Source organism: Calypte anna, chromosome 1, assembly GCF_003957555.1.
Source record: "Calypte anna isolate BGI_N300 chromosome 1, bCalAnn1_v1.p, whole genome shotgun sequence".
In the NCBI taxonomy this organism is placed as follows: Eukaryota; Metazoa; Chordata; class Aves; order Apodiformes; family Trochilidae; genus Calypte; species Calypte anna.
In genome coordinates this window covers 21,938,084-21,960,047 of record NC_044244.1, presented here as the reverse complement: position 1 = coordinate 21,960,047, position 21,964 = coordinate 21,938,084, and the positions used below count along the sequence as shown (strand labels likewise).

At 38.1% G+C, this 21,964-nt stretch overlaps 1 protein-coding gene across 2 annotated transcripts in view; it reads right to left on the bottom strand.

Moving 5' to 3' along the window:
- The window catches only part of ATP6AP1 (ATPase H+ transporting accessory protein 1), a 54,167-nt gene that overhangs the window by 8,772 nt on the left and 23,431 nt on the right, over window positions 1–21,964 (bottom strand). For both annotated transcript variants that reach the window (XM_030451853.1, XM_008493069.2), the window contains exons 7-8: window positions 6,489–6,730; window positions 5,843–5,896 (exon numbers count right to left, since the gene is read on the bottom strand). In XM_030451853.1, coding sequence (XP_030307713.1) covers window positions 5,843–5,896; window positions 6,489–6,730 — 296 coding nt within the window. The remainder of the gene's footprint in view (window positions 1–5,842; window positions 5,897–6,488; window positions 6,731–21,964) is intronic.

Below are 21,964 nucleotides of genomic sequence, written 5' to 3'. Positions count from 1 at the left end.
GGAGTACATCCTGACCCTGAACAGTTCATGGCAATGTCCTAGTCTTTACCTCTTTTTACCCAATTACTTTTAGGTGTTCAAGTTACGTCATGAGGAAATGAAAAACTTTTTTCTTTATTATATGTTGCTTAGCACTTTGATCCTACTTGGTCTATGCATGCAATGGTTTATATAGTTTGCTGAAATATTCTTTTTTGTTTACTGAAAACCAAAATTAATTTAGACAAAGAATTTTTTAGCAATAAGAGAGAACAACAAATTAATATACTCTAATATGTCTTCCCCAATAGGTAATGCTTTATGTGTATTTTTAAATTTGGTGTAATTGCAACTTACTTGCAATTATGGCAGGTTTGAAAAATAAGCAGTCAGCCATAAATGTGGCACATTACAGAATATCTTTTGTTCTACAGAGTACATATATATATAGAGAGAGAACATTCTCTGTAGTAGAATATTGCTTGTTTGTTGAATCCACTGGCTTTCAGTAGCATATCACCCAGACAACACACAGTCTAAACTCAACACAATCCTCCTTAGGAGTAACCTCCTTAGGAGTAACACTCAAAAACTGACAGGTTAGGGTACTACAGTAATTGAGCCTTTTTTTTTCTTTTTTTTCTTTTTTTTTTTTGCTAATACTTTGTGGTTTTTTATTCATATAGCTTCTTGATCTTATAGTGACAAAGCTACAAAATTAAAGCATGTGTTAGCCTAGATATTAATTGCTAGAAGAAAGGATTTTTTTTCTGATATACAGCACAATCTGAAAATAATTTCCATAGTGTCTCAGCAGCAATCCTACAGGCACTAGCTGAAGGCACAGGGAAATTTATTTTAATGTTTGTGCCAACCCCAGATGTTGGGTGTGCTCTGTACTTTTGCTGAGAGGATAATAAAAGTGGTGAACAGGGAAATTCTTTGGAAACTTACCACATCAACAAGTTTTATAATGCTATGCATGAGAATACAGTCTAAAGTGACCTCTAAATGCTGTCTCTTTAAATGACACCAAGGACTAAATTTTTATATTGCTTGCAGATTTATGAGAAATTTAAGATTCTGATTAGTAAATTAGCTGAGCATGGTTAACTGTTAATATATACTTTCATTCTTTAGGGTTTTTTCCAAACAAGTGATACTGAATAGCCTCCAATAAGCACACGCATAACTGATACTACTATAATTTGAAAAAAGACATATTCAAACAACAAAAATCAATAGAATTACTTCATTTAGTTCAGTATTTTCTCAGATGAGTAGATAGCAATTAGAATGTGCCCAATATAGGAAAGGAATGACAAGGAGAGGAAAGATAAAGATCTCATGTGCTTTTGTGGAAATTCTATGTTTTTATTAAATATTAGCCAATGCAGAAAACAAACTTTCACGCAGATTTTAGGTACTTAATGCATTGTGATACAAACAATTCCTGGCCTCCCTTTTGTGCCAGGTAATGATATGAACTCTAAATGCCACTGCCTGATACTGCTCACCACCCCATGTGGCTATTCATTACAAGGAGAAATATTTCTGAAAAAGAAGCTACCTGGAATTACTACTGCTTCAAAGATTCCACGAGCAACACAAGTGTTAGGTAAAGAACTTTAGAACACAACACGAGTCAATTCTGTTCTATATATGCTGTCAGCAACATCAGTCAACTGATCAGTGTAAGTGAGGAAAACACTAATGCTCTGCACTTCCATCCACTTTCATGCCTTTCCCCAGAGAAGATGACAGACAAGTGCTTCAACACCTTGATGTCATCAGCTGCTAAAAGAGTTGAGATGATGCTTCTTCCAGCAAAAACTACTGTCCACTGCTCCTAGAAACATGGTGACAGACAAGCTGAGATAAACAAGGTAAAGTGTTCCTAAATCATGAACTATCACCAGATTTTTCTTTTTCTGTTGTGGGTATCTTGAGTATATCCTATTCTTATTGAGTATATCTTACTATTCAGTAATGGGCACAAAATGGAAGGCAGGAAGTTCCATCTGAATGAGAGGGAAAACTTGTTTATTTTGGAGGCGGGAGAGCACTGAACAGGCTCCCCAGAGAGGCTGTGGAGCACAGCACCACATAGCTGCCTGGTCACTCCCCTGTTTTGGTGGGTTTGTCCCCAACAGGACAGGGGAGAAAAATAGAACAAAAATGAGAGATGTGTTTTGAGATAAAGACAGATTGATAAGTGAAGGAAAGAGATAAAAAAGTGGTAAAGAAGCAATCACTATCTACCTCCCCAAAGCAGGCTGGTGCACAGCAAAAACCAGAGCAATGACTACCTTGGGAGCCACCTCCCTCCTCCTTCCTCTGTAACATTTTCTGTTGCTAAGCACCTGTGTCACACATTAAAATAATCAATTTAGGCATTTTTTTGTGTGTCTAAATGCCCTGAGGGGCTATTAAAAACCCAGAGCACACCTATCACAGTGGAATAAATAAAACTCTCTTGCAAAACACAGCCAGTCTATGCTACTTTAATTACTTGCTGAGCATGACAGTGGTCAGGACTTCACATACTGTCTTCTCAAGTCCTCATTCTTTGTGGAGCCTGAGTGTCTTATCCCAGCTTCAAGGGCTGTTTATGCATTTTGGTATTTACTTATAATGTATACAAGCAGAAACATATGTCAAGAGATACCTTGTGAGTGTTACTGCCTTTACTTCAACAGGCTCAAAGGATGTAAAAAATATTCCAGTATAAGAGAGGAAACATGAACCATGCACCTTTAGTACCGATGTTCTCCTTTTATTTACAGTCAGTCTGTCTGTAGATGTGCTTCAAATTTCTTCTCTTCAGATACACTTCAGATTTGGGGCCACATTTAAGTTTTTTCCCCATAATTAATTGAAAATACAAGACTTTCACAGACAGATGACTAAACATAAATCTGAATAATCCTCATTAGGTCCATATGTGTGCAGTAATATCACATTTGATCTTCTTATGCCTGCTGCAGCAATCAAAATCTAAGATACACGTTTCAGCTGCTGAAGTATTTTGTTTCTATAGTAGCATCTTAAGGTTTGAAATTTGCTGTTGTATGGTTGAGCAAAACCTGTTGAATACTTTAAAGAAAACAGCCCTTCTAAGATGTATCAGCTTGGTAGCTAGTTTTGCAGCACAGTGTCATGTTCCATAGCATTTTCAAGTGCTTTATGATTCATATTATTTTCTTGGAACTGTAACTTTACCAGAAAGCATGGCATTATGCTAAGGGTGGGCACACTCAAGACATGTGGAAAGCAACCAGCTTCATTCATACAGAAAGAGGCTACAGGAGTGCATCTCAGACCTGCATTATTCTGAGCAAATTCAGAGCATGAGCATCCAGGGCAGTGTTTTGGTGGGTCTGGCTATATGAGAGTGAGAGAGGAGCAGCAGACAGTATATAGAGAAGCACTCAGGGCAGCACCAAGTGGTCTTTAGTGATTTGAAGTAAAGACAAAATTTGGCCAGAGTATTGGACAGAGAACAGTATTTTTTGAATGGGATTCAAGGAAAATGTTTCCTGAATTATCCCTGGTGTTGAGGGAAATGCATACTCCTTTGATAATTCACAATATTGAAACCGGGAAGTGTTTGACTCCACTACCAAGGACACTTCCCAAGGATGCTATACACAGCTAACTGCAATATTCAAAAAAGTAAAAATATTATACTAACAGCAATCTATGCATTCCGTTCTTTGGCAAAGATCTAGGTGCTTGGTGGGCAGAGAGTTGTTAAATTACAATATGTTTGGGCTTTTGTCACCTGTCACGGTCTCTGATGCTGACTGCAAGTGTGTCTAAGCTCTCCAAATACAACTCCAAACACATCGCTGATTCTCTTCAGCACAAGTTCTGGGAGTTCTGTTACCTAAATGTAGAATGTCCTTCTATCTCAGTGCAAATAATGGTATTTATTCATTCATGTTTATCATATTGGTGATACATGCTTCTTTTACTATCCTACCAAAACACTGTTCAAACACTTATTGTCTCCAACATTACTACTTTAATCTTCCTCTTTTTTGTTTCCTCAGCCTTCAATTTCCCTTATTCAAGATGTCAGAAGCATTTAAGATGGCAAAAGTAGTTTGTCCTTCTGCTGCCCAAGCCAACATCCAGTTCATGCTCTGCTATCTGCAGATTTAATTCAGTGCAACTTCCCTGGCCCAAGTTCTACCCAAATAAATGTAATCAACTAGCAGGTACCTAAATGAAAAGAGCAGGCCACACACATTATCTCTGTTAGAGCTTAAGAAAGCAGTTTTAGCTGCTGTTTCTGTTGCTGGGGGAAGAATTGAGGTTTGGGCACCAGCAGCTGTATCACAGCCCTCAGAGAGTATCAAAGAATCACAGAATGGTTTGAGTTGGTAGGAACCTTAAGGATCACCAAATTCCAACCCCCCTGCATGGGCACTGACACCTCCCACTAGACCAGGTTGCTTCAAGTCCTATCTAACCTGTCCTTGAATACTTCCAGTGATGGAATCTCCACAGCTTCCCTGGAAAATCTGTTCCTGTGTCTCACCACCCTCATAGTGAAGAATGTCCACCTAATGTCTAACTTACATCTAATCTCTTCCAGTTTTAAGCCACTCCTCCTTATCCTATCACTACACACCCTCATAAAAAGTCCCTCCCCAGCTTTCTTGTAGGCCCCATTCAGGTACTGGAAGGATGCTATAGCAATGCTTATACCATTTGTGGAGCCTTCTCTTCTCCAGGCTGAACAACCCCAACACTCTCTGCCTGTCTTTATAGAAGAGGTGCTCCAGCTTTCTGATAATCTTCCTGGACCTCCTCTAGACTTGCTCCAACAGCTCCATGTCTCTCCTGTCTTGGGGGCTCCAGAACTGGACACAGTACCCCAGGCGGGGTCTCACAGGAGCACAGCAGAGAGGCAGAATCACCTCCCTTGACCTGCTGGCCAGACCAGGATATAGTTGGCTTTCTGAGCTGCAAGTGCTGCTTGCTGGCTCATGTTGAACTTGACAACCATCACACCTAGGTCCTTTTTCTCAGGTCTGTTTTAAATCCAACCTTCACCCATCCCATATTTGTGTTTGGGATTGCCCTTACTCAGGTGCAGAACCTTGCACTTGGCCTTGCTGAACTTCATACAGTTTGCACAAGCCCACCTCTCAAGCCTGTCTGGGTCACTCTGGGTGGCATCCCTTCCCTCCACTGTGTTGACCTCACCACATGGAGCGGTGTCATCAGCAAATCTGCAAGGGTGCAATGGGTGAGTAGCAGATGCTTTCCCCAATCCTCAAATCCACTAGCAAGACCAACAGCTGCAAATTATCCTTTTGACTTTTCATCCCAAGTCTTCCCACTCTGGGTCCTCTTCTGTCTTCTCAATGTAGGATAAACATGGTCATGTCACTATTCACGAACCCGAAAAATGACAAGGTTTTGCACCCTTCCTTAGCCACAAGCTAAGGACAGAATTCTGACAGAATACACTGGTAATCCATATTAGGACTAAATATAACCCTGATCATGCAAGTAGACTTCAGTCCCTAGAACTGTTTACAAATTACAGTTAGATTTTCCTGAGAGAGGATCATGGTCTGATCCTGTTAACAAAACAGGGTATTTCATATGCTGGTGTCTTACAGGATGGTTGTTTGCCTACACCACTTTTCCACAACTTTACCTGAGTATATTAATATAATCACAATATAAAGACTGTTTTATTGTTCTGCTGTAGAGAAACTTTTCAGAACAGAAACCAAATGGTAATTTTGAAAACATTTTCACTTAACTCCTCTTTTTTCATTCCTAATTTACAAATAGACTTTCACAAAAATCTAATGTAAATCTACAGCAAATGCTCAGTTACCTTATCTCCAGGCTGCTGATTCCATTCACTGGCTTTGTGTATTTTAATGACAGTCTGAGAAAAAGAAACAGATTTTTTTAATGTTAAAGTAGTCAGCTTTAATTAGATCATTGTGACATTTCAATCGGAGGGAATATTCTGAATCAATAGGCAATTACAGAAGTCATATAGCAAAGGTTCAGTACACAGAAAAATATGACAAAATATTTCTATAGTTTTTTTTTTACCCAAGAGCAGGTGCTTTAAAGTAAAGGAAAACAGAGATCATATTTTATTAAAGTACTCCTAGCTGAATTACTACCCAGTAACTGGCAATACTTCCCTTCAAGGGAACTCTCCAATGAAATGATGATCTCATTAACACCAGTATAGATTTCTGTTACTCTAAGGAAACACGTTTGGACCAAGTATAAACTAACAAGGAAGGAAGGAATCTAAAAGGACAAAAATGTGAAAATAAGAGGCTACACATTTTTTTGTGTCTTGACTCAATCTTTTTCTTTAAAAGTTATTGAATTCAGTATTCCTTTTCATTTTGTCTGCTTTAGAGGAAGAAAACTAAATTAGTATTAACCTGAGATTGCACCATTCTGATTAGCTTTCAGAATCACATGTATTATGATATAAAATTGCTTGTGCTACTCACGTTGTGTTGGTGTCTGAGCACTCAGAGGAAGAAATAACCACATTCTTGGTTACAAATGTTGCATTTGTTAAATCTATCAAAACAGAACTGTTGGCTATGAGGCTGAAATTTCTAGCGTAAAAAAGGATGCAAGTAGCATTTCCAGTGGTCACATCCAGAGGAGGATATGAGGAACTGTCTTCTTCCTCAGTGGCCATCAATTGTCGTCTTGATTCCCATACCACATCAGTTCTCCTAGAAATCTGGAAAAACAGCACATGAACAATTCATCTCCTTTGCAATAGATAATATCAGTTGAACACAGACCTTCATCATTCTGTACCATGAGCATCCAGCCTTCTTAAACCCTCAATCAACCTCAATCAACCTCAGTACTTGTTATTGTCTGGCTATTTAATTGGCAGTATAGTTGCAAATGAGGTGATGTTAACCAAAGTTAGCTTGGGTAGGTGTTGATGTGTGAAAATAAGCACCAGAGACATTAGGCAAATGAAGGTAAAACCATGCTGGTAATGCTGCCTTATGATAGCAGAATGCATCAGTGCGAGCAGGTAGAAGAATTTTTTAGGTTTTTAAAGAATACACTGAGAGAAATTAACTCATTTTCTGCAATAAAATCACAAGAAAACTTAAACTTCCCAGTTCAGTGACCACCTCTGCCAGTAACAGCAGGTTTTTCACTATTCATTTTAACTGGCATGAAAGCAGGCTACTAAGCTACAGCATTGTTTTCTGTAGGCTCTTCTTATGGCTTCTCAAAAAAGATCTATGCTCATTTGGCTGATATGGTGAACTCCTATAAAAGACCTCACTGCATTTATATGCATTGCTTTTTGGGGTTTCCAGGGATTCCCTTTAATAGAAAATGCATTTTTACAAAGTTGCCCAGAGCATCCTTAGTTAAATATCCCCATTCATACCAGTGATAAAAACTACCTGACATCAGGCAATAATTTAATTTTGTTGTTTATACCTTTCTCTTTACTTTTTACTCTGTTCATATCTGGACTATTCCATATATTTTAAAGTCAGTTTTACAACTCTGTATTCTACAAGTGGCTTCTGCCCTTGAACAACTTTGGAATACAAGAAATAAGAGGCATCACAGGGGTTACCAGAACTACAATTATGTGGAGCTATTGCCTGGAACCACTTTTAATGGGTTTAAAGACAGGCAAGAACCATTTTCCAGTCTGGAACAGAGGCTATAATATCACTTTATAACCTGCCTGTGGAGAAGAGCCCCAGAAGATTTTGTCACCTTAACCACTGCTCTCTAAACCTTATGGGCCATCTGTTATTTACAAAGCCTCTTAGCAAATAGCTCATTCTATGAACAAAGCAGAATGGTCTGAGTTGAAAACTTTTGACTAAATGCTCAAATGAAGATTGCAGTCTCCCTCTCCCATACATGCATACTTTATGAATTTCTTTTTAATTCAGAACAGTGCCTTTTCAAATACCTCAGAACGTGCATTATTTTAAATGAATACCATTTTCTTTAAAAGAGTGTACAACAAAAGAAAATATTCAACTTTTGATATAAAACTTTTAATCTCCCCTTAGGCTCTTCTGAAATGTAATCGTTTTATTTCAAACTGAGAGGAAGAGCTGAAGGCTAAATTACCTCCTGTCTGACAATTGGCTTCAGTATGTGGGCCCCGCATATCATCTAAAGAGGGCTCTAAAAACCACCTGCTAATAGCTGAAAACAGTGCTACATTGGAGACTGTGATTGGGCTAACTTGGGGAATTTGGTGTAAGTATCTTAAAATAAAAAGAAAGCTATTAAAATATAATCATGAGACTACAGCTCTATTTCTGTTGCTCTGCTGCCAGCACTTTGTTATGAGGCTCTCATACACAGATTCCCTCTTTGAAAAAGCACAGGAACTGAGAGTTTGCCTGTGAAGAAGGGGTGTCAGGGACTAAGAAACACAGTTTCCTACACTTAGGAAATGATACACTTAGTTAATGATAGTTTTCTATCATTAAACCTGTTTTAACCAATCTGTCCATGCTGAAAAAGGGAGGCAATACAGCTTGCCCCAAACATTTCTAAAAGTGGGCTTTGTTCCAGTCATCCTTGTGACTGAAAATAGAGGCAGTCAGGGACTGAGCAGCCCAGAGAGTCCTCACCTGCACAGCCATGGTCTGGCAGGGTGGCTGCACCAAGTGGGAGCCTGAAAGTACCAGCTCTCAGGAGGCATTCTTAGTAAGCATGTCCCCCAGACACTTACCAGCCTGTATATTCATCTCTTCAGCCTAGAGATGCATTTCTTTAAGTTACCTTGAGGGTAGTAATGTATCTCATTCAAAATCAGAAGGCATTACCTCACAGGGATTCAAGAAAACATAGTCATGAGTTAGGAAGGAGGATCTCTGGAATACCCAAACCTGGGAGCCACTGGAGACCTGAAGATGGCAGTGACTCCTTCCAGCAGACCTGCAGTGGGAAGCTGAGAGCCCCTTCTCTGCTTCAGGCACATTTTCTTATTCTTTTGTTGCTGCACAAAAATGAGCAGCAATCAGTCTCCCCATGCTACATATTTCATGCTAGGCTATAAATGACAGGCTACCTCACTGAGAAATGGATATTTACATGCCATTCCTGTAAATTGGATTAGATTATTTAGGAACCATCCATAGTGGCACTGGTGTCAATCATTAAATCATGGATTCTTTTCTGGTGTTTAGTGTCCCCTTTGCCTTTCCCTAATCTGAAACATGGGATGTGCAAGTCGCTGTCTTGTTCCTCTGGATTTATCAATGACATTTTTGCTCTCAGATATGCAATGAACAATCACAAGACCTGGTTAAGTAAGATACTGAAAAGGAAGGGTACCATCTACATTGCCCTAGACCAGAACTGAACCTGCAAAAGAAGTAGCCTGGACATAATTCTTCCCTTTGATCTGTTTTGCAAGCCTCCTAATTCAGAATATCTCTCTTGGAAAGGAGAAAGCTGATCTGGCAACATTTTGATGCACCAACATACCAATCTTTTTCAAAGCAAACAGACCCTACATCTACAATTATTCATTTGTTTTGTTGTTGTTGCTGGGGTTTTGTTGGCTGTTCCAAAATATAATGACTAGAGACAAGAAAGATTTTCAGGGCATCTTATATATATTTGAAATTACAAACAAATAGAAACTGAATGGCTGCAAACATATGAGAGAAATACAAAACACTGGGAAAATAAAATTTTCATTGGCTAAAATGAGGAATGGTAATGATCCATAGGAACAGGCTACATTTCACACTAGTTTTAATGTGAGATGACTTTACATCAGTTCCACAGATGGTTATGCTCTTTTTTTCAGTCTTCTTAACTTTTTTACTGCTATGTTTAGGTGTGTGTATCAAAAAAATAAAACTGTCCTGGTGGTACTTGTTGCTCCTTTTCATTTCTAACATCCTGGATTTATGGCCACACCCTCTGTGGAGTTGTTGCTCTTACTGTGGTATCAGAGAAGGGGAATGTCCTTCTGTAGTTTCAAAGAGGGAGACAAGGAGGAAGAAAAGAAGGGTCCATTCCCTTTCTCCTTTTACATTGCTTCTTAGGCTAGTCCCTGCCTCTATACTCTACTGTTATCTTCAGTGTTTTCTCTGTATATACCCTACTTAGATGCCAAATGGTTATAACCATATAAATGGTTATAATGGTTAATGGTTATATCCAAATGTAGTCATAAGACAATTAATTGAGTTGCTGAAATCATAAAACTACATAAAAATCTTAGCTTCTATGAAAAAAAAGGTGCAGTATAAGAATCACAAGAATAATTACTACTTAATAGTATTAAACTTCACAAATGCAGCTGAGCCTCCAAACGTTTAAGGCACGAAGGTACATACAAAAGTTCAAACACTTGTGAAGGGGAAGTTCAAAGAACCTTTCTGAGTCACTTGAAATGGCCTAAATCATGAGGTGTAACAACTGAGGAGGGCAGGACAGGCACTGCAACTGCTGCCATAGCACCCCAAGACAGACACCTGCTATCTACACTAGATTTTGGGTTTGGTAGCTTGAACTGCACCTACCCTTCATGTACCATCAGTAATTCCTTTGACAGAATACCAAGCTGACTGAATGCTTGCATTTTCTCAATTCACTTCAGCAGGGATCTTTACAATCTTTTTTTCACAATATACCATTTAAAAAATGATGCCAGGAGGCTGCCATGTGCTGACTGCAGGGGTGATGCTCCCAGCAGAGTGGCAGATCGTGCTGCTTGCTGGAGTTTGGCTGCAGCACATCAGAAGCCACTCAGCATTCACATCCCAGCCAAGCAGCAGCACATTTCAAATCCTTTTTCTGAAATTACCATTTCAGTTTTCTTCCCATGCAAAAAAAGGTCAGTTTCACACCATATTTTCAAACCAATGGAGCACGGTGGCCTCTCTACAGAAAGCATCATCACCACCTCTATTAGAACATCAGGTTTTCTGAAATATTCCATACCAGAAATCTGTGATGCAGGCATAACTGTTTGCATCTCACTGCCAAAGGTTAAAAATTTGAAAGGCAAGCATTAGAATCTGGTATAACCACAAGGATCTTCTTTCCAATGTCAAGTTTATAAAACCACATTTACAGAAAGCAGAAAGGCTGTGTTTAACTACATTTATTTAATTCATCATTCAGTGAAAGACTGCAGCATAACAGCTTTGAGCTGTAAAGATCTAGAATATCAAGCAGAGTTACAAATTATCTCTATTTTTGAGAGCTTGAATTGTTTACATTTTTATTATTTCTAATGTTTTGTGGCCTTTGGGTTTGTTTTTTTTTTCTTTTCCTCTAGGCTATATTAAAATATAGTTCCAGTTTAGACCCTAGGTTTGGTGAACCTTGTATTCCATATAAACCTGAAGCAGACTGTTTATTTGAGTCTGTTTTACTGAAGAAACTGGATTCATCCTCTGATACACCAGAGGGTTGTGCTGCCATCCAGAGGTATCTCCACAGGTTGAAGAAATGGGCTGCACAGACCTCATGCTGCACAATAAGGGGAAATTCAAAATCCTGTGTAGAACAACACCAGGCACCAGAACACACTGGGAGCCAACTGGCTGGAGAGCAGCTTTGCAGAAAAGGATCTGAGGGTCCTGGTAGACACTAAATTGAACATGAGCCAGCAGCATGGCAAAGGTAGCTGATGGCATCCAGGGCTGCCTTAGGCAAAGTATTGCCAGCAGGTGATCAAAGCTGGGAGATCCTCCCCTCTACTCAGCACCAATGATGCCACCCCTGGAGTGCTGGGTCCAGAGCTGAGCTACTCAGCATGAGAGAGACAAGGACATACTACAGAGAGTCCATCAAAAGGCCACAAAGATAAGGAAGGGTCTGGAGCATCTCTCCTATGTGGAAAGGCTGTGAAAACTGGGACTGATATCTCATGAATGTGTGTAGCTACCAGAAGGGAAGCTGTAAAGAAGAAAGATGGAACTGAGCTCTTTTCAGTGGTGCCCAGCAACAGGACCAGAGGTATGGGTACAAACTGAAACCTACTGACTTCCTCCTATCAACAGGAAATACTTTTTCTAGTGTGAGGGTGATCAAGCATTGGAACGTGGAGTCTTCATCCTCAGAAATGTTCAAACTTCAACTGGACACGGTACTGGGCAACTTGCTCTAGGTATCCCTGCTTGAGCATGGAGACTGGACTACAAGACCTCCAAAAGTCACTTCCAACCTCAGTTATTCAGAGATTTTTTTGCTGATACTGTCCTAAATCTACTGATTTAGACCTGAGATGTATGCAAGACAAGAAAAACTTTGACCATCATACTGGTTAAAGCCTGGATTCCTAATTTTCAAAGGAGACAGAAACCAAATCTTGTTAGGATTTATGTTACTGCCTACTAAGTGAACTACACATATTTTAACTATTACTTTTTCAAAGTCAAAGTCCTGTTGTTTGAATTATCTTATCAGTACAAAATGTGAACCATGAGATACTGTCTGTCCCTCACCTACAAATATATGAAATTAGGTTTAGGACTGGAAAAATGCATTAGTTCAGAGCAACACAAAATTTTGAGTAAGTTCAAGTTCAAATGAAAGCATTGATGTGGCAAAGTCTTTTGTGCTCTGCTGCAAAGGATCCTACCTACCTGCAAATAATTTTGACATTCATTCTTTATAACTAAAACTGACAAAGAACAAAACTCTGCTCTGTTGCAACTGAACCTAGAGGATGTTTAAATTGTATTTTCCTCCAGGAATGTTTGTAGAGTGACCTGCTCGTACTCAGAATCCTGCAAACAATTCCAGTGGAGATGTTAAGCTTATCAAGAACTACCAGGAGTTCATTTGAGTTCACCTTTCTTGGTCATTTACCTATCTCATTCAAGGTGGTAGGTTATCACAACTTCAAGGTAGTTTTTCAAATTTGAAATTTCTGCTCACATATGAAGTTTCATACCTGGCATATAATGCAGTAAAATGTACATATCTAAAGACTGCACACATGCCAAGTAATTAGACTTGCAGGTTTTATCAGAACCAGAATTCAATTTCTAAAATTTTTGTTTCTTTCCACATTAATTCTCTTCAGTGCAAACAGCATGAGGTAAAGCTACAATCCAGCTTTCAAAGGAAACAAAGCAGGCAAAAAAGTCCATCGATTCGGGAAAATTTAGAAACCTTATTTAGAAAAATCAGTTTTTGTATGTATGTATAGGTCACAGTAAGTTTATACTTACACTGTAAGTTTACTTACACAGTAAGTTTACACAGTAAGTGTAAGGCTCTTACACTTTTTACCTTTACCTCTTTTTCCCTTCTTTATTAATATTCTGATAGAGCAGGGGAAACTGAGCAGAGAAATGAGGTACAATACATCAGTAGTAAACTTCTATTAATAATGATTAACAATTAATACTATCATTTTAGTGCCCTGCAGGACATATGAGCTTACTGGCTCTCATCATCATCTGTTCATCTCCCCGTTATCATCTCCCTTCTCCAGCCATGCATACTTTGGCCAGCAAGCCAAATGGCTCAGGGACAGTGACACGCAGCTTTCACCTGGTGTTCTGCATCTCCCAGGGTTTTTTACAGAAGTGAGGCAGGGACGTGGATGTTAAAGTCTCACTGTAAGAGACAATGATCTCATTGTAAAAGATAATATTCTATTTTATAATTCATGGTAATGTTATGACTTATGGAAAGTACCTGAATCATGGCCAAGCACTTGGGAGATCTTTTGTTAGATGTCAGCTCGTACATTCAAGGCTAGATGTGTTTCTTCACAGGTTTGTCCTTTTGCAGCATCGCGCTGTGCAAGAGATCTCTGGACTGTCACTTACAGAGAATGTGACAGCCATTATCATTGTGCTTGAAAGGGGTTAAAATGAAGCAAGGAACTTCTGCCTGTATGGAACACATGCCAAAATAGGCTAAAGTTTCAGAAGAAAATTATTTTATTTCCTGTTGCTCTCTTGCTCCAACTTTTAATGGATTTTTGTACCAAGCTTTTTAGATAACTTTAGGAAGATCAGGAACTGGCCTATAAAATGATACTGATTTTAGAAAGTAAACAAGAATATAAATAAGCTGCAGTAGCAGTGGAAAAAGCTGCTATACTTAATTCATCACCTTTTATTTCACTTAGGGCAAACAATCTAAATACAGTTATTCCAATAAAAACAGTATCATCTACCAGAGTGTTGAATCTCTTTTACATCCTTTTAGCTAATTAGATTTTTCAATATAAAATACAAAAGAGAAAAAAAGTATTTTGTGTTAAGAGCTTGGCATTGTAAAACAGAACTAATCCTGAAAGGAATCTACCAGACGTATTATTCAAGGAGTACGCACTGAAGCCTATCTCCCCAGCTTTAACATTAAATTCTGAACCCTGATTCAGGCAATTTGGCTATAAAGATGAAAGAAACTACAGATTTTATATTCTTTTTGGACTGCTAAGAGGAATACCCACACTAACTGGCGGTTTTCCCCACCTCTTTATGTCCATATGTGGAATCCAAGTTGCCACAGGTGATGTGAAAGAGGGTGAGGAGCCTCTGCTGCAATAGGAGGAAATGGTTATGTGCTGAGGGTTGGACTGGGGACAGACAGGGGTCTGGTGGGTATTGAACTCAAAAATGAGGACAGAGCCTAAAATGTGTGACTCACAGGGCCGGGGAATGTTGCCAGCACTGTTTGTGCCAGATGTAGTCTAGTCACAGGTGAATTAAAAATCTTAGGATCCATACAAGTCTCCCTCCGTTTAATAGTTTGATCCTGCAGCACTTTGGAGGACAAATCTATGAGACAAGGGAGCCTATCTCACTTTTTTTCTCTAATTTGAAGGAAGAGTTGTGGACAGGATGATGGTATTACATGTTAGAGTTCATGTTTTTATTAATACTTCAAGGCAACAAACATTTAACTTGAAAAAGTTACACGTAATTCTTAAAATTCCTCAGGTTCACCTGTAATAAATTATAATCTAATTACCAGTATGCTTTTCAGATGGTCCAACTCCTCCTGTAAAACTACTGTGTTCAATGTGACGACCCCATTCTTTGCTCTCAGCATCTCCATCTGTGTGTGTAACTCTTTTGGAGTCAACAGAAAAAGCCAGAACCTGCACTGCAGGAATGTGTGAGGGGAGTCTGCCTCTGAATCTAAAGGCAAAAGCCAGTAATTCTAGCAAACTAGATCTATTTGACAGGGAAGTTTAAACAAGCTCTTTTTTTTGACAGAAAAATCAATAAAGAGGTGCTTACCTTCTACTCTGCTTTCTTGCACCCAGTGTCCAGTTATATTTTCAGACAGGGGTGTATGTAAGATAGAAGGTATATGTATAAATGAAACTCACATCAGAAAGTCAAGACAAAGGTTATCTTTTAGAAATACCATCCATGCTTTTTTGAAGATCACCACACTTCCTTTTCTCTTGATAAACTCTTTTCCTCTTCCAAGTTTTTCTCAAAATAGATGTATTTCCACTAAAGCCTGGCTAACCCTTTCAGTTAATACATCTCATCCAATGTCCTAAATCTTAATTTCATAATTTCTTTCACCTCCTGCCTGTCTCTCTACACCATAGCCAACCCTCATTGCCAGTGATAGCAAGCCTAGCTGGGATTTGGTTCAACCCCAATTGCTCCTGCTGGCAGTTCAGATCCTGACAAAAACTGTGGAGCAGTAGCCAGGGATATCATCAGGATCATAAAGAAATAATTTATTAGGAGGAGGAAGGAGTTTTCATCAGTAAGGAGGCAAAGCATATTTGAACATTCACCTTACAATAGTTCTGCTTACCATAAGGCAAGAAACCTTCCTTATTCTGTTCCAAAATTTTTCAAGGGATTTGGCTGAAAGCTCCAGAGGCAGAGGTACCTCTATTTGTTAGAATATTTGGGGTTTAACTTTCATACTGTAGTGCACTAAAATGTAGTATGATACTTTTTAGGATTCATTAAATACCTATCTGTGAACTGGCTCAGTCATGTGGGCTATAGCAGACATCCCAACACAGAACAGCCACAATGTTTTAATAAAATTGTTAACATCGAAATTTTAGCAAAATGAAATGGACAGAACAAGAACAAAATATGCCATGTAACATCAAATTTGATGTCAGGCACCACTTTATGCTTCCATTTGCAAACTGAAAAAGAGGCTTGAGTCATTTTGGCAGAAATAGGGTGATTTTTTTGCCTTTTTGCTACCAGGGGCACTATTGTTGTACAACAACACACTAAGAGAGATTCCCATGGGAGCTTGGAGTTAGCTGGTAACCCTACATGATTGGTACAGTGCTATGATATTGGGATGGAGCCCAGAAGAAATGAGGACTTTTCAACCTCATTCTGGGCAAATCTGCCTCTTCTCTTACAACATCCCAGCTAACAGCCCAGGGGTCCACTCACCATTGCCTCTGCATCTGCTGCAGTTTGGCCAATGCTAACACAGGTGACTGTATAGGGCTATTTCCTCAAAAAATATGAGCAGCACAAGGTTGGTAATCAATTTTCTAATTAGACAACTTTCTTAAAAAAAAGATATATTAGGCAACTGATATCCAATTCAATTTAAAGTTGTCAGCTACAAGAAATGGGGTAATACACTCCTCAGAAAGAAATAAGATCTCTATTTCAGTCCACAAACACTGCCACAACAGTCTGTCAACAATTTATTAACATCCTGGCCTAGGTTTTAACTTCATCTGCTAATGCTCTAATATGCAAACTTCATGAATACTGGCTTGTATGCAACTCAAGGTTCACAGATTTTTATGGAACACCTTGTAGAATTTAATAAAAGTAAATTTAGAAAGAAAATTTCAGAACTATCCATCAGTTAACAATGAATATTTTTCTCTGATAAAGTAATGAATAGCCTTGAAAACTACATCCAAAAAATTGTCATCCTCTACCCTAATTTTAAAAGCATGTACACCATACTTCTGAGTTTAATGGCTGCATGTACACAATGACTATGTATCAATACTGATGCTCCTCTATTCTTTTTCTAATGGCAGAAAATCATTAACTGATGGCTTTAAGCAGTCTAATACTTCACGGGATTGCAGGCAGAGCTAGAAAACAGAGATTAAAAAAAATCACTAACTGAACCCATATGGAAGATCTAAAACTGTGCAACAAGTAGTCTTCCTACCACAAAACATCGAATTTCTAAAATCAAAACTCTGTGGCACTACATGAAGTGAATTAATTCTTTTCTCAAGTGAAAAGAAAAATAGAATATGATATGCCAGTTGAAACTAATATGAAATAATCAAGGTTTCTTCTAACAGTCTTAATGATTTCCTCATAGTAGGCATTTTTTTGATGTGCCAATTATAATCATATTCAAAAGCAGTAATTCTACAACCTAATAGATAAGGTTGTAGATGAGGATGAGGAGGAAAGTCCATGTTCTTCCTTTAGTGGTGCTTTGTTTAGTCTGTTGGCTGCCTCTTCTGGCTCATGGCCTTTAGTTAAATAAGTTATGTATTACCTTTCAGATTTGTGTCCCAGAGAAAAGCTGTGTCAATATCCCAACCTCCTGCCAACGCACAAGACCAGCAGAACTGTGTGAGACCAAAGGTCCACACAACTCACTGCAAGTGCTACTGCTAGTAACTGGCAGCTAAAAATAAGAATAGGGTAAATACAAACAATACTTGTCCCAGGATACCCTCCTTGATTTCTGTAACCTCTGGGTTAGAAAACTTCAGAGTTGAAGGTTGCATACAAGTGAATATAAGTAACAGTATATTCTGTCCATCCTTCCTTCCTACATTTCTTCCATTAGTTTACCAAATCACTGAAATCCATGCACTATATATATAATATATGTGTAATATATATATAATCTTACATATGTACTATATATATAATCTATGTACTATATATATAATCTATGTACTATTGTCACCCAAAAATAGATTATTTTGTTTCTTTAAAGGAATCTGGTGCTCCAGAATTTCTGCATTATGGCTGTGAGTAGCTGATAATCAAGAATATTGGCCAGAGACAGTGAGTAATTATCGCCTGCTTAGTCCATTTATGTTACTGGTTTTCCTTATTATGTCTCCCTTGGACAGCTAAAATATTCCCTTCCCAGCTAAAATATTTTCCTCTTGTAGCTCCACTCTATCCCTTTAAGGGTGATGTATCCAGCATCACACAAACTATTTCACTGGCAGACTTGCACTCACCAAAGCCTTAGTGAATTAACACAGCCTGCACTGCCCCCTTCCTCTCCAAACACTTCCCACTAACTGCTGGGAAGTTCCAAGAGATCTACCCACATTCACACTGTGACTCCTCTTCTGAGGAAGAGCAGCCACTCACCACAGTGGAACACACATACTTAATGTTTTCCTCTCTGTGTTACTTTCCTTCACACTGGATTTCATCTGTCACTTTATCACCCAGCAACTGAGTGGCTTCTCCAACTTGTCAGGACATCAGCAAACTTTAGCACCTTCAGATTTCAGCCCTCTTCCCATCCTAAAAACAACTCTGTTGAACAGCAGAGGCATTGACATCAACCTCCACAGAATTCCACTGGTAATTACTCACCACTCCAAACATCAATCTTTTATTTTTATCTTTTGCTTCCTACCTTTAATTTTTTTTCTTTCTGCCACCCAAAAATTTTTAACCTTTCTTACTGTAGTGCCAGACTTTCTTTCATGTCCCTCAGAGAACAATGAATACATACTACATTTTATTCACATATCTACATTATTTATTACTTTAGTTTCAACCAATTTTGTCACTGGAGAAGGTATATTTCCTGGTTGTACTTCTCCAAAATATGGAGCCTCGTTTCAACTTCCATGTCAAATGTGCCACTTCTGGTCCCTTCGGGATTAGGGCCAAAGTAACTTATAATATATAGTATGTAATGTGTAATATATAATGTATAAAATGTATTTTGTATATTTCATTATATATACATGCAACAATAATAGTAGTATAATCTAAATTATAAATTGCACATTAGAAATCATGACCATTTATAATCTGGCAGTTGCTTATTTTAGTTGACACTTTGGTGAAAATTATCTGACCTTGGTAATATGATACTATTTATTTTCTTGATTTATTCTTTAAATTTGTTTATTTATATATTCTTTATTTTATTGATTATATCTCTTTTACTGCCACCTCAGTAGCAGTTAAAGTTTTTGAGGCATGAAGATTACGAAAAAAGTATTTGAAGTGAGAACTCTGTTCCACCAGAGACAATGAACACACAGAACCATTTGACTTTGTACTGTCACTCTTTTTTCTGAGTTCCTCTTTTTGATTACACTCAATGGTGTCTGAAAGGGATTCCTGTCTAATGTGGCTTTATTGATAGTTTTTATGTCTTTTGCATATTATTCCACTGAATCTCTTCAAGTCTGTCATGTAGTTTTACATTAAAATTGCAAGAATTTATCTTCTTTTTAATTTTCTGTATGCATACATGACTTTGCTTTTTAAAGCAGGGCTTTGATCCTTTTAAAGGCTCACATTTTTCACTCTGTTGTTTAATTATGACAGTTTGAGATGCTTCCATGTGAGGAGGAAGGTGAGGGTAGTAAATGGTCTTTCAAAAAGCCTTTGTTACATCAAGTTTGAGCTTTTAGTAAATCGTGTTCAAACAGTCTTCCTTCCATTTACAAACAGGGTCAGTCAGCACAATTTGTGGAGCTTACCAGGCAATTCATCAAGTCACAAACACATGGATCATTTAAATCTATAGGTTAAAGTTGTATCACTTGGATGCTATGCTTAGCCTCAGTCTTCAAGACTCTGCTCTTAGGACTCCAGTATTCCCAGAATATTTATCTTTGTCCAATTGAATCCAAACTTTCTTCAAGATACATCAGCAGTCCTTGATATATCTATTCTGTCACTCTAATAAACTTTTTACCTTGGCATTTTCTTTCCAGAAACTTTTTAGCATGCCTACCAATCACACATGCCATATCAATATGCTTGGTTTACATTTGCACATTCTATTTATTTTATCCTATTTTAGCCTTGTATTCTATTTTTTTCTGAAATATTGCATTTATGACCTCTGCCTATGTATGACAGCATTTTTAAGAGTACTCAATGCAATTTTTAAACATGCCTTTCACCAATTTCTTTTTTTTCTTAAGACCTCATCCTCACCTGTGTCCTTTCCCACCATCTCTCATCCACCTCAGTTTTCCTCATCCTTAGTTTTAATTGCAAAACAGATACAACTTTCTCATTTGGTGTATATGTAACACCTGTAGAGGTTTTAATCTATACTTTTAATCCTTTAATCTATACCTTTATATCTTTACCTTGCAGTTAGTTAGCAGCTGCAAATAAAAAAATTGTTCTGATCAGATAAGAAAAATAGTTTAGTTCCATGGTGCCCTTCATTTCTCAGTGAAGTCAATAAACATATATATGTACAAACATAAATATAAAATGAAAGTTAAGTTGCAAAAATGTTTAAAGTAAGTTAATCTAATGTCCTGGTGCAAAGCCAAGGGTTTTTCAGTTACTTCCTTGAATTTCTCACTAGTATATAATGAATCATACAGAATTGCTAACAGGCATTTCTCATATCCTTAACATGAAGTTTCCAAGATAATTTGGCCAAATGTTTGGGTTTTTTTTTTCCTCTGAAGTGACAACTGGCCTCAACCAGCCTTAAGGAGTACTTTCGTAATTATTTACAAAGATGCTATCTCTATCCAAATCAAAGATGCTATCAAGTAAAAAAACCAAAAAGTGAGTTAGCTAAGAAATAATAAGAGGCACATTCTCCATCTACAAGTTGAACTTTACTTTTTACCATAATAGAATTCTTTAAGTGGGGAAAAGAAAGGACTAAAGGATGAGGAATTCCTGATTCTTCTTTTAGGTTGGAAGCACTAATGCTTCACTATACTATGTCAAACTATAATCACTCCTTCACATATAAAAACCCCAAGATTAAATGAATATGGCAATTCCAATATTCAAGTCTTCATAAGGATGTTAACCTTACAATCTCAAATCCTGCAAAAGGTGTTTTAAGCATTTCTCTAACATTTCATTCATGTAAATGCTTGTTTTCTATCTCTGAGTATATTAAATGCTTAAAAGCACTTCATTAATCAGCAGCTGTGTGGTGTGGCTGTTGCTGAGTTTTGTCTCCTCAGAGCAGGGAGCTGGTCAGAAAAAAGAGGAGGTGGATGTCAGTGGAAGATGCAGTACCACAGAATGTAATGCACCTTGAAAAATGCAAACATAAGAACTGGTCAATGACGATAAAAACTTGTCATGTTTTTTTCACCTGGGGTGCACATCAGTAGCACCTGAGGATACTTTAGAGAGACACAGTTTAACAATAAAATGTGAACACTTCTGCTGCAGATGCTCATGTCACTCATGGCTGAACAAAGTTCCTGTAACCCATACTGCTTGGCTCTGAGTGACACCAAAGACTCAACACACCTACACACCAACTAGAGCAGATAGCTTGTAGAATGAAGGAGTGAAAGCTCATGGCAGGTGAAGCTCTTGAAAGTTTTTGAGGGGAAAGAGAAGGCCAGTTGATAATGTCATATGAGTTCACATTTACACTTCACGTGCCCAGAATTAGATGATACAAGTAATTTTGTCACTGTCAGACCAACTTAGCCAGACTTTGAAGGCAAAGCACTTGAGAGTAAGAGTTGCATGATGTGGCAGGTGCCTCCTTGGAGGAAAACAGCTCCTTTATGAGATGATGGATATCCAGAGGAACAATCAACTATTTAGTGAAACATTGTTAAACAGCCTCTGTCTGTTCTTAATTCTGTCTTCCACCTTCAAATGCTGAAACTGGAACAGAACAAGGACCAGGCTGAATACAACTCCATTGTGCATTGGAGTAATTAAATTATGACAGCCTCATGGGATCTGTGACTGCATTGACTAAACTGAGCAGCTCTTTCTTAGCTAACCTGAAAGGAGGCTGAGTCTAGGGGAGGTTTGTTTCCCTTCTC